Source organism: Polyodon spathula, chromosome 17 (genome assembly GCF_017654505.1).
Source record: "Polyodon spathula isolate WHYD16114869_AA chromosome 17, ASM1765450v1, whole genome shotgun sequence".
Classification (NCBI taxonomy): domain Eukaryota; kingdom Metazoa; phylum Chordata; class Actinopteri; order Acipenseriformes; family Polyodontidae; genus Polyodon; species Polyodon spathula.
This window is the reverse complement of record NC_054550.1, coordinates 12,481,106-12,493,989: the sequence shown is the minus strand read 5'-3', so window position 1 is coordinate 12,493,989 and position 12,884 is coordinate 12,481,106. Positions and strand designations below refer to the sequence as shown.

The 12,884-nt window shown below is 38.8% G+C and overlaps 1 protein-coding gene across 4 annotated transcripts in view; it reads right to left on the bottom strand.

The window, feature by feature from the left end:
• Positions 1-433: 433 nt before the first annotated feature.
• Positions 434-12,884, bottom strand: part of LOC121330014 (low-density lipoprotein receptor class A domain-containing protein 3-like) — a 91,149-nt gene continuing 78,698 nt past the window's right edge. For 3 of the 4 annotated variants that reach the window (XM_041276209.1, XM_041276211.1, XM_041276212.1), the window contains 2 exons: positions 3,228-3,591; positions 434-2,881 (listed from right to left, as the gene is read on the bottom strand). In XM_041276209.1, the coding sequence (XP_041132143.1) occupies positions 2,707-2,881; positions 3,228-3,591 (539 nt within the window). In that variant the 3' untranslated portion in view covers positions 434-2,706. Of the gene's footprint in view, positions 2,882-3,177; positions 3,592-12,884 lie in introns of all 4 variants that reach the window. The other variant, XM_041276213.1, reaches the window with a different exon arrangement.

Below are 12,884 nucleotides of genomic sequence, written 5' to 3'. Positions count from 1 at the left end.
CAGGAGAGTGATATTTCAAAATATCACTATTTCCAATGGGAAAACAGACAAATGTGTGTCTTTTCGTTCACATAAAGTCAGAAAAAAACAACATATGAATCCAAATTAACATGTATTCATACTAAAGTAATACAAAAATGACTACAAAAGATTTAGAAGTGAGTAGTTTTTCGAGATTTCGTAAATACAGTATAATCGTAAATCTCGAAAAACTACTCACTTCTAAATCTTTTGTAGTCATTTTTGTACTACTTTAGTATAAATACATGTTAATTTGGATTCATATGTTGTTTTTTTTCTGACTTTATGTGAACGAAAAGACACACATTTGCCCGTTTTCCCATTGGAAATAGTGATATTTTGAAATATCACTCTCCTGGTCACAAAAGCAAAGTTTGTGGGGAATAATAGCCATGTTCTATACTTTTGAGGCATAAGCAATTAGGAAATAACACTTACTTCCCAGGAACAAAAAAAAATAAAAAAATTGTTACACGATGTAACCAACCAGCTCCTTAATGATTGACATGCTTTGCAGCCAGTCAAAGGCTTTGAGGTGATGACCCCGCAGAGGTGAAATAATCTAGGAAGTACTAGTATAACAGATTTCCTTGAAGACATACTAAAAACTTTATTTTATCTTGTATAATATCATACTTTATTTTGAAAGTTCCCATTTCAGACCTACACAATGAAGTATTTTGTTCGCCATAACCACAAGTAACAAAGCCTCTAAAACGTGTTGCATCATTAACAGGTTCCATGATGTTTCAATGAAGAACTTGAGTTGACTCAAAACTAATATTGTGTTCCTTAGATAGGTGCGTGATTTAAAATGAACAGTTCACATTGCATTCTGATATAGGGGCGATAACTGCAGACTTGACTGGAGCGATAAAGCTGGTGAACATAAAGTCCTGAGGCCACTTCGCAGTGTCATAGCTGGGATATGATACAAAGTATGAAGGTGGGGAAATTGTCAAGATAAGCAATACAATAAATACATTTCACCAGCAGAGGGCATATTTTTAAGGTATGTGTTCAATGTGTTCTCCTTCATTCTGAGCTCCAGAATCTGAATGATGAATAATTTTGAAACCTCTCAATGTTAACATGTCCTTAGGCTTTGTGTTGAATTGCTTCACCGATAAACACAAGCCATTAGATTAAGACTGGGTGATAAAGGAGACCAGATTTGGATGGTTTTTGCACTGCATGGACCTCAAGAGCATGCGGTAGCACATTGTTCCCACAACAGAAAAGCTTTACTAACGTTGCCTCCTCTTGCAGAGTCATACTCACAGTTCTTGTAACCAGCATCCAAGTGATTCCAGCCTGCTCAGCGGTTCCTTTTATTTGATGAATTATGTAATTTGGGGCTTCACTGATTGTTAGAACAGCCCTCGAGCATAGGGGTGGGAATCAGACACAGGACTGGGAAACAACGTGTTCCCACTTCAAAACCTTCACACAGTTTTTCTTTAAATTATATTATTTAAAAGGCTATCAATAGGTCAGTATGCAATGAATATTAGACTGCATCCTATTTTATTTTTGAGCAGTAAAGCAGTCCAGTAAATCTAATATGATTTCACCTCAAGTGGTCACACAAATAATTAACAGAACTCATGAAAATCAGCAATTGGTTACTGAGGAGCAGGGTTTTTTTTACATTCTCTTGAGTACAATGTAAAAAATATAAGGTTTCTCCACCACCTCCTTTCAAGAACAGGCATAATCTAGAAAAAATTCTATAAGTCTGCCACTTTTCTATAACCAAACCCTGCTCTTCCTTTGACTCTGCATTCCACCACGTGACCTCTGAGAGCAAACGTAACACAAGACTAAATGTAACCTGTTCACTAATAACAACAGCACTAACAAACTGCACCATCACGTGCATCTTTCATGTATTAAATGAGAGACTTCTAGATAGACGGTTATGCATATTAAAATGTACTGGAATTATTTTGTTTAAAAGGCCTTAAAACCTGTTCCCACGTCCAGGGTCCGAACAGAAAAAAACAAGCTCATCATAGTGCTATTCCACCCTTGTCAGACAGCACTTTATATAAAGCTCTCTATTCATTTTACCAGGTGTTTTATTGAGTTTTTGCTCTCTAACAGGTGAACATACAGTCATCCATTTTGATGGGAATAATTCTGTTAAATCTGAAATTGTTTGTAGGTTATGAAAGTTATCTGTGTATATTATAAGTTATAATAACAGACATTTGGATATCAATTTGCTTTGGCACCTCATCAAGACAACAATAATTCTGAATCAAACGAGACAGCTGCACTATGACAGCATTGCCAGCTCATGTTGGTAACATACACCCCGTCAGAGCTGTAGATATAACCATAAGAGCCATCAGCACCATGACAAACACCACCATGGCCACTGTGACATACAAACGACACACATGTTCCTCCATATACTCACCTGATCATACTCAAATGAATCCTTAACTAAGTTTCAGCACAATTTAATAAATGGTTTTCTAGATATAACAAAAAACTCAGATGGGGGCATACATATGTAATCCATACATGGCTGTGGTGTACAGGCGGGGATGCTGTAGTACTTAGCCCTGGCAGACTGGCCCCCAGGACTGGGTCTCTATGACTGGAGCAGGATCTTCTGTATATGGCTCTGGTTTAGAGGCGGGGATCCTGTGGTATTTAGCCCTGGAAGATTGGCCCCTAGGACTGGGCCTCTCTATGTATAGTTGTTTGTGTCCCTGTGTGGCTCCCACTGGGACTTTCCTGGCTCTGCATGCTCCCCCGGCGGGACTGGTAGGGGGGCAGATCCCCTGGCATGGGCTCCTCTCCATCGGGAGGGTAGGGGGGAGGGGGCAGATCAAACCAGGGAGGCCGGCTGTGGGAGGGACAAACAAAAGGTAAAGGGACAGTGTAAAGAATGCAAACCAATGCAATTGCTTTCACTTGCTACCATAGGAAAAGCGTTCTGTAGACAGCTTTCTAGGCATAAAGTGTAGGCAGTCCCCTGTCATTTTAATACCAAAGATGTTCTACACTGTCATTTTAATGTTTACATGGAAAGTGGAGAGTACTTTAAAATGTACTTTAAACCTATCACCTTCATGTTGTTTACCTTTAAGAAAAAATGTCATGGATGGTGTGTGAGTACGAGTGAGGAGTGTCCATGCTTACCTGAGGTCACGGACTGCCTGTGAGTACAAGGGAGGGGTGTCCATGCTTACCTGAGGTCACGGACTGCCTGTGAGTACGAGGGAGGGGTGTCCATGGTGTAGTTGCGTGGGCACAGCGCTCCGGACAGCAGTTGGATCCTGCGCGTGGTGCTGTAGGACGCGGCAGAGGTGCTGCAGGAGTGCTGTGGCTCCACGATGACGAAGCGCGAGAGCAGCAGGGGCTGGTGCAGGCGGTGAAGGTGCTGCCCCACACGAGGCAGGAGCACACTGCGCTTCCTCTGGTGGTGTAGGGCAAGGGCCAGCAGCGCCACCACCAGGACAAAGATGACTGCGCTACCAATCACTGCATAAATGATGCTGGGGTCGTAGCGCATATGGCAATCCAGCGCCACCAAGTCTTGCCCTGGGACAGATTCTGGAGATGAAAGAAAAAAAAAAAAAAAAAAACAGTTAAAATATGCTTTTAAGATCTCCAGTGAGACTTATTAAGTGAAACTTACCAAGTGAAAAATTGTGTAAAGGTGAAAAAACAAATGTTAACATAAAAAAACACATTGGCTAATGACTTGTGGTCTGCTTGTTAGTTTAACTCTGTGGAATAAAACTTGAACATTTTATTGTATCTGTTTCCACATGTTGAGTGGATATTGTGATGCTGTAGGGAAGTTAATTTGTGAAAAAAATCTAGAAATGTTTAAAATTGTTTTGCCTCCTGGTATATTTTGTGTACAGTATATATGTTAAGGGAGAAACCCGTGGTCTGGCAAATTTAGTTTTGCCCGGGCCAATCTAGTTTCGCCAAGAGCTTCCGGGAGAATCCCGAAGTTACCACTTTTTTTCAGCACTCGCCCACGTCCAATCGAGCGAATCTAGACTGGTAAAGAACTTGAAAAAGACAACTGGTCGAAACCTGTTTTTTCAACAGTTTTCACTGAATTTCAGGGCTAGCCCTGGCGAGTCTAGTTTCGTCCAACTCTTCAAAATCGATGCTGGGCAAATCTAGTTTTGCCTATGCCAATTATATTTTGCCTGTTATATTTATGCATGATATATTTCACGTATTTATTTGTCACTTGTATGTTTTATTTTTATAATTGTACACCTTGATTTGATTAGTGCACGTTATTTAAATATTGTTGACTAGCACTTTGTAATTGATTTATCACTTTTTAGTAACTTCTCCACTCAGTCCCCTTGTGGTGGTGAGGCAGGCTTATAACAATTCCATTCAAATGTGCTGAACATTCCAACATTTCCTTATGGTTCAGGCCTAATCCAAAATAGAATCGTATTTTGTTTACTACATCAGCCATGCGTAACAGTCTCTCCTAATTTCTGAATTGGTACTTATGCTAGTGAGATATTGCATTAGTCTGCGTCATGTTCTGGAGCCTGATAAAATGCAGTTTCTGTTTCCGTTTTCCGATAATTATCACGTTTTTACATAATAATCACGTTTTTACATAATAATTATCCTGTCAAAACATAATAATGAACATGTTTTTTTTTTTTTTTTTTTTTTTTTTTTTTAATAAATTTAGTCATCTCCAATTTTTTTACCCCAGTTTTCTCTCCAATTTAGTGTGCCCAATTATTATCTGTATTCTCAGCTCACCTCTCGCAACCCCCCCTGCTGACTCTGGAACGGAGGCTGGAGCATCTGTCATTTTACACACTGCAGATCCACAGCGAGGCCACCAGACCCATGGAGCTGGAGGACAACACAGATCTGGAGGCTCCACTGCAGAACCACAGGCGTCATATCGGCCACAGGGGTCGCTGATGCGTGGTGAGCCATGGATTCCCCTGCCGACCTAAGCCACCCCTTAGGAACTCCCGGTCACGGTTGGCTGTGACATAGCCTGGACTCGAACCTGTGATCTCCAGGCTATAGGGCACATCCACGTGGAGTGCTTTTACTGGATGCGCCACTTGGGAGCCCCCTTAATGATTATGCTTTAACGAAATTATTATTTCGCTCTAATGTTTTATGTGTGATTAGACTTTTTGCTTTAACGAAATGGCCGAGCTATGCTCTTCCATATAAACCTGCCATTCCTGTCATACGTTTTTCAGAAATGGCCATTGTTTGTATATAACAAGTTTGAGATCAGCATGGTTCATAGCAATAATTTCTCTACTAAAGACCATCAAAACATGTTTCTTGTTAGTTCCCCACAGTGGCTTTTGAGAATATCAATGTAAGAATAAAGATAAGAGGGGGAGCTCAATTTGATTATGAGTCTCACCTTCAACAACTATGCAAGCTTTCCTCTATTAAAACAAAGTCTTATTGTATCTCATTAGCAGCGGCAATTGTGTAGAAATTGGGTGACACAGGTGTAGAAGGCAACATGAATATATTTAAGAAGCTGCTGAAGGCATTCTCAGAAATTCTCAGAGGGAGTGTTAGTTGATCCTGAACTGAGATTATCTAGATTATCCTCCTATCGTCTAATCTTCAGATTGTACCGAATGCTACTGCAAGAGTTCTGTCAGTCCAGGAAGTGTGGACAGCTAGCCTGTTTATTTAACCTCACCGGTTGCCAGTGCAGCTTAGAGCTGACTACAGAGTAGTTCTTTTGAACTGTTTGGCAAAGGTTTCCCAAAATCCTTGTATGTCACTTACTTTACCTGTGTGATTATGACCTCCATAAACTGTGAGAAACAGAGAGTACAAAACAGACAGACATATTGAAGGAAAGCATAATTTTATGATACCACACCTTGCTTTGTGTGACATCATATAACAAGCCAAGACAGCGCTTCTGATGACCCTGCACACTGCTCCCTGCTGCTGTGTACCGTTATAGCAGTTTTAAGAGAAGGATGGAGGCAGAGTGGTAGGGGGTATTTCAATGGGTTAAAGGAAACAGTTTCATGTGTTTTAAACTGCATGTAATCCTATCAGCTCATTGCAACCAAAAAGACTGATTATATAACAGTCTCCTTCGGGCCAACAATGATTCATATAATTACTTTATTTTTTCTTTATTGTTGCTGCATTGTGCAGTCATCCATCCAAAAAAAAGACAAAACATCAATTTTGTTCATTTAGTGAAGACAGTGTGCTGTGAACCTGAAAGGCTATGAGGTGTTTGAAAGCCCTTAATTGCTTGTTCTGCGTTGTACACGGAGAGCTGCTTTTATCACCATCGTAACTGTTTTTCTGAATGTTCCAGATACGACAGCCATCTCTTTTCATTTCCCAGAGAAGAGTGTAATTATTACCTCCCACTGTTCTTCTCTTTCAGTCTTTAAGCATTAATTTAAGCCAGCTGTGAGAGTTGGCACAGGAGCAGGACAGAGAGAGAGAGAGAAGACAGGCAGGCAGGCTCCTCCACTAAGTACAGTTAGTGCCTAATAAACATGTACTTATCTCTTTGGCATAACAACACTTAAATTATTTATTGTTTTGCTGTCAATCATTTTGTTTTCCTAAATGTGACCCCCTGGCGGATTTTATCTTACAACAACAACTAAATACAAACCATAGAACTTTCATCCACTAATCAGGAAGCTTGATTGCTGGGCACTACCACACCTTAGTAACCAATTCAGTAGCATCAGCCAATCAGACTGCTCTATGTTTGTTTGTAAGCAGCTGATTACTGGGCCCAGGCTTGTTAAATGAGTGACTCCAGGGCCTCGATATCATTTGTTTTCCATTTACTTAACCTATCACTCTGCAACAACTCGCTGTCTCAGGAGTAGGCCAAAGGCTGGAATTCACTTTTCATTACAGGTAATAAGAAACAGCTCAGGTTTCAGAGCAGAGTCTCTTCTCAGCCACTCACTACTGGTATGCAAATGTAACTGGTATGCAAATGTAACACCTTCAGAAACCAAACCCACTTACTGTTCTTTTTCATTACTATTTCTATTGATTAACTACATACACTAAATCAAAAAGCTCCACAACAAAGGACTAGAGGAACACTTTTTACACCAAGAGTGGTGAGTGTATGAAATGGTTTACCAAGCCATGCTGCTGATGCCGAATCACTGGGATTCTTTATGATCATACTTGACAAAAATTTGGGATCAACCAGCTACCCAGGAACTGGACGAGCACTGATCGGCTGCATGCCTGATTCTAGTTCCTTTGTCTATATTATTATATATCATACAATCCCTATAAAATAATTACAATTCAATTATATAAATGGGTACAGAATATTATAAAGCAGAAATAAAATTCATTTTTATTGGTAGTGTTATATTTTTCTAGATTAGCAAAGTCCAACACTGGTTGTTTCCAGTTCGATAGAGCAGTATTTTACCCGAGTATGGACGTTTACTTCATGGAGGTTTAGTAGATTTGGATAAAGTAGGATTAAAACCTAGCTAAAAGAATAATGCCAATATTTGTAAAATGCCTGTACCCACTACAATTTAAATATAGGCAGCATTCACTTTATAATTCTCAAGATTTGGGCAATGTGGTACAGAACACCCCAGATCCATTCCAGCATATGTTGAATGTGCCAGTATATAACTAACTTGTTCAGTTTAACTGGAGTGAATTAAATGTCATTACTTATTTTCGTTAAGGCCAAAAAATAGGGACCCTTATGCATTGATCGTGTCTACCTGTCCGTCCATGTTCCGCCCATCTGTCTCAATCTGTGAGCACGACAACTGCCTGCTTTGGAACCAATCTTTACCAAACTGTTATCATCAACTCCCAGACGTTTTGCATTGCATTAGTCAATTATATTATTAATATTAAATTTAAAACTAAAACTGAGACCAAACCTTATCAAAAGAGTCGAAACAGAGTTTGTGAACTGAAAACTTGATTTGATTAAAACAGTCTTAATGCTATGAGAATACAGGCCATAAAGCATACAGTTAAAACTTGATGTAAAGGGTTTCAGAACACCCTAGAATGTAAACAATAAACATATTACTTTGCCTTTGCTGTGTCCTGTGTTGTCTGTATTGCAGCGGTATATTTTTAAACACATTGCCGACTAACACAGGACACAGCACAACTAATCTTGGAAAACACTGCAGGGGTTTCTGTAACACTTTGAGAAAGCTGCTACTGTGAAATGTTATCCCTCATTATAAATTTTGGTTGAAAAAAAATATATAGTTCATCTAGATCAGTGGTTCTCAATCTGTGGTCCCTTCAGGTGGTCCGTGGAAAGATTACATAATTACAGAAAGGAAGCGGCAGCATAGTTTATAGATCCTATTGCAAACCCACCTTAAAAACTCAGAAGCAGGAAGAAAATACATGGAGAATATCTGTTAATAAGTTAAAAAAAGGCCTAAACTCTAAGTGGGTTATTTTGCTTATAAAATGGCTACATTTATTTATTTTTAAAATAATTACACAAACTGGCTTTAAGGAAAAAAAAAGAAGAAATATATTATGTATCCTTCCACAGAGAAAAAATAGTCCCTGAAGACTGTTTGATTGTAACACATATTTTGTACTTTTCTTATTTGCCATTAACATTACATTGAACATTGCCATTTAACATTTTTTGAGATGAAATGACATTTGTGAATTGAAAACAGCCTGATTTCCCACATCTGAGGGAGGATTCATGGAACAGCCAGACACTGCACTGGCACTCGTGGGAGGGGCTTCCGAGTGTTGCATTTATTTATTTTTTTGTATGAAATTATCCTATTCAGGCTTTACGGTCTTCAAGAGAAGCTGACCGATAATTTCGGAGGCTGTTTTCACACCAATGCTGGTAACCGGCATAATTTCCCTAGATTGTAAACCAGCATTAGATGATATGTGGACTAAACGACTTCTGTGTGAGTTTGCGCAGTGCTGCAGTCCTTCCAATCCACGGTGAGCACAAGAGAATTCGATGCCAAACCTGACCTTGTTTAAAAGCCCATCGGTTGCATCAGCAGAGAGCACGAGAGATTTTAATTTTGTTTTAAATATGTTTGTGAAATCGGAGGGTAGTGGTGAGATGTACCTCGTGTCGAGTTTAAATACTTTCTAGTAAGTTTAATAAGGTGCTATTTAGTTTTATAAGTAGATGCCGCTGCTGCATATACAATATATTACATGCTGAGTGAGACTTGCATGGTGATTTCTCAGATGGCTTTTGAATAGTGTTTCTGCTATTGCTTGCCTCTGAGTTTTCTTTGTTCTGTTCTCTTACTAAATAAATACCACAGTATATTTGACAATTTTTTTGTAATTCTTAGTGATGGATAAAAAAAAATAAATAAATAAATAAATTTCTGAGTGATTTAAATGCTGTTTCAGTTCTGTGTTGACATGTTTACCTACAGAAACACTGTTTAGATAATTGTTACTATTGAAGTGTAGTAATATTAACAGATCAGGTAAGTAAGTTGGTCTATGATGTCATAGCCATGCGGTAAGACAATTATTACCATACGGTCACGTGATCTTGTTCAGCCAATCACAGCACTTAATTTATCTAGGCCATTCTATAAGTTGCAATAATGCACAAGTGCTGGAGTGTCTTATCCCGCTTATAAAACGGATACAATTAAAGCAAAAAGAAAAGCCTTCATGCTGGTCTCAATCGCTCTGTAAACAGAGCTGACATAACCCACAATGTTAGTCTTGTTAGTGACCAAGTATTTAAAAAAAATGCCAATCATGTATTTTTGTTGATAATGAAGAGAGACACAAAAGGAGACAAAGACAAGTTCACTATCCACACATTACTACCGCTGACCTGGAGAAGCCAAGACAAAAATACATTATTACAGGCTATCATTGAGTTTTATGTAAGCACTGTTTACTGAGCGACTGAAACCAGCACGGAGACACTTGACCAGCCAAATTACGCACTGAAGCATATAATTATCGTAATAGACCATTACATTTTCAAGACTAACTGTTATTAAGTTGATTACCATTTCTTAATGTTTCATCAAAACAATAAAAACACCAGCTGCCAAGCATTTTGTTTTCTTTGATTTCATTAAGTTGTTGACTTAGATCTTTGTGTCTTGTATTTTTTTTATTTCTTTTTTTCAGCCGTGCATTGTACTATTTAACTGCAGGGTAAAAAATCCTCAACAGCCAATCAGCGTGCAGCATCCAAACATTCCGTTTTTTGAATAAAGATTACAGCTGGAGATTCGTAGCTCCAACTGTGCTGGTACCTCATGGAGGTAACTTCACACATTATTAATTCTCATAAATCAATTTCTGTTGTAATTATCAATTTAAACATGAAATCTGAATTTCAAATCTGAATTTCCACAAGAACATAAGACATTGTACTAACCATTCGACCCATCTCAGGTTGTTAGGGTTCTAGAAGCTGACTTATCTCAAAACGAAGTCAAGTTGGGTCTTAAAGGACCCAAGTGATTCTGCCTCAACAACATGACTAGGCAACCCACTCCATAGGCTCACCACTCTGTGTGTGAAGAACTCCCTCTGTCCTAAATCTACCTCTACTTACTTTCTAATTGTCTTCTGGTCCTGGTGTACTGCTCTTAAAAGTTTTGGTAACGGTTAACTATGTCAGCTCCCTGTGCTGCAGAACTGGACTGCATAATGATGCTGCTGACAGAGGGTATTACAGAGGCATTTGTCCTGGACAAAAAGATAGATTTGTAGTAAACAACAAGTGTCCATAAATCCCTGTTGATGACTGAGGGGACCAGATGGCGAGACTGCACAACCTTGGGCTACGAGATCACTAGACAGCTCCAGGAGACAGACACACATTCAGACAAACCAAATTATCAAATGTTCCTTCCTTCAAAACACTAATTGAGGAAACATGATCCAGGCAGGACCTTGAAATGCTTTTAAAATTGAAAAGTCACGCAAGATAAAAAACCAACACCCCAGATCCTGTCAATGTGGTGCCCTTGTGTCTCTGCAAATCCCCTCAAGGTTAGGCAGCTTGATGTCAGATGCAATCCTGTTCCTCTGCTTACTGAAGGGTCAATGTGAACTGTTGGGAATGCAAAGTTTTTTAAAGCCTGTTCAATTTTCCAAGCTTACTAAGTGCAAGTCCAATAGAATTTTCACTCTTTAATTATTTTTAACAAGCAACATAGCTCTCTGATGCCCAATTAACCAGGGTAAAAAAAGAAAGCAGTTTTAACCATAAACTGTAAATGGGAGTTTTTGTGAAATCAAAAGTAATGTGAATGTCATGTCAGTCGAACAGCCTGTAAATATGAATAAAAAAGTGCACAGATAAGGCACCTTTGTTATCCTGTGTTTTATGTTTATAAGTCATCCCATATAGGAGGTAAAATGTCAATTAGGAATGGTAGTAAAGTACTCCTCAAGCACAGTGTTGCATTTTTAAAAAAAAAAAATTTCATTTAATCGTCGCCAATTATTATTTTCTCCCTAATTTAATAATGTCCAATTATTTTTGGGCTCAGCTCAGCTCACCACTACCACCCCTGCGCTGACTGGGGAGGGGCGAGGACGAACACATGGTGTCCTTTGAAGCGTGTGCCATCAGCCGTCCACATCTTTACACACTGCAGACTCACCATGCAGCCAGCTCAGAGCTACAGCATTGGAGAACATGCAGCTCCAGGCAGCTTACAGGCAAGCCTGCAGGCGCCTGGCCAGAAAACAGGGGTCACTGCTGCGCTGAGAGCTGAGGACACCTACACAATATAATATATACAATAAAATGGGAAGGGAAGGATATATTTACAGAAGGTGCGGTTTAATTCTTTCATTTTTCTTAATTAAAGTTTTTTTTTTAGGAATATATCATTACCAGTGTCATTTATATGGACCCCCTCCCACCAAACCCCTTACAAAATCCGAAATCACATTGTTCACCCAGTTACGTGTTTTCTTTATTTTTGGAGATGCCTTTACATCTTTCCAAAGATGTCGCTGGATGATTATTTTTGTATTTGGAAATAGCTCATGCAAATTTGTTAAATCTTTTTTCATTTTTCTAACTAATCCACACTTTTCAATTTACCAGAATCGTTGCCTCCAGCATGAATCACCAGGATATCAGTGTGATAAATCATAAACAAAACTCTGTCCACTGAGGTCAAGCTATCAGACACTTATTTCGCAATCAGACGCTTATCTTGTATAGATAGTTTCCCTGTTTCAAGCACTGAAATTCTTCACTCCGAGAGATTTAGAACTGCAGTAGAATAACACTAGCGATGAAATACACTTTCACACATTTTCAAAAAGAATGAAACACAAATATTTAATAAGTATGAACGAAATTTCACTAATAGCTTATTGTGACACAGTCAAAAGGACGTTTTATTGTTATTTGTTTAAATTATTATCAACATACATTTTTGCTACTTACTATTAAAATGTATTTGACCAAAAATGTGTATGTGTATGTGCGTACCAGTGTATGTGTGTGTAAAAGTACTTGCCCTCTGTCTGATTTTCTGCATTTTTGTACATTTTTCACATTGAATTTGGTCAGAACTTTTTGTGGGTTGTAGTAGTATATAGAGGGACTCTGAGAGAAAAAATGACACCAAAGTTTGGTGGTTCTTTCATTTATTTGGTGTGCAAGGTAATCAAAAATGCAGTCTTCAGGTGTGAAAAAGTTATTGCCCCCCTAGTTAACTGAACCCAATTAAAGGGATAATTAGGGTCAGCTGTTTGAATACTTTGGTTAACAATTAGGCCTGATTTGGGCCAGCCCTGCCCAATATAAATCTGACTAACTTTGTCCCTTACCATCACAGTGAAGTTGTCAACATACAGGTTCTAGAGAC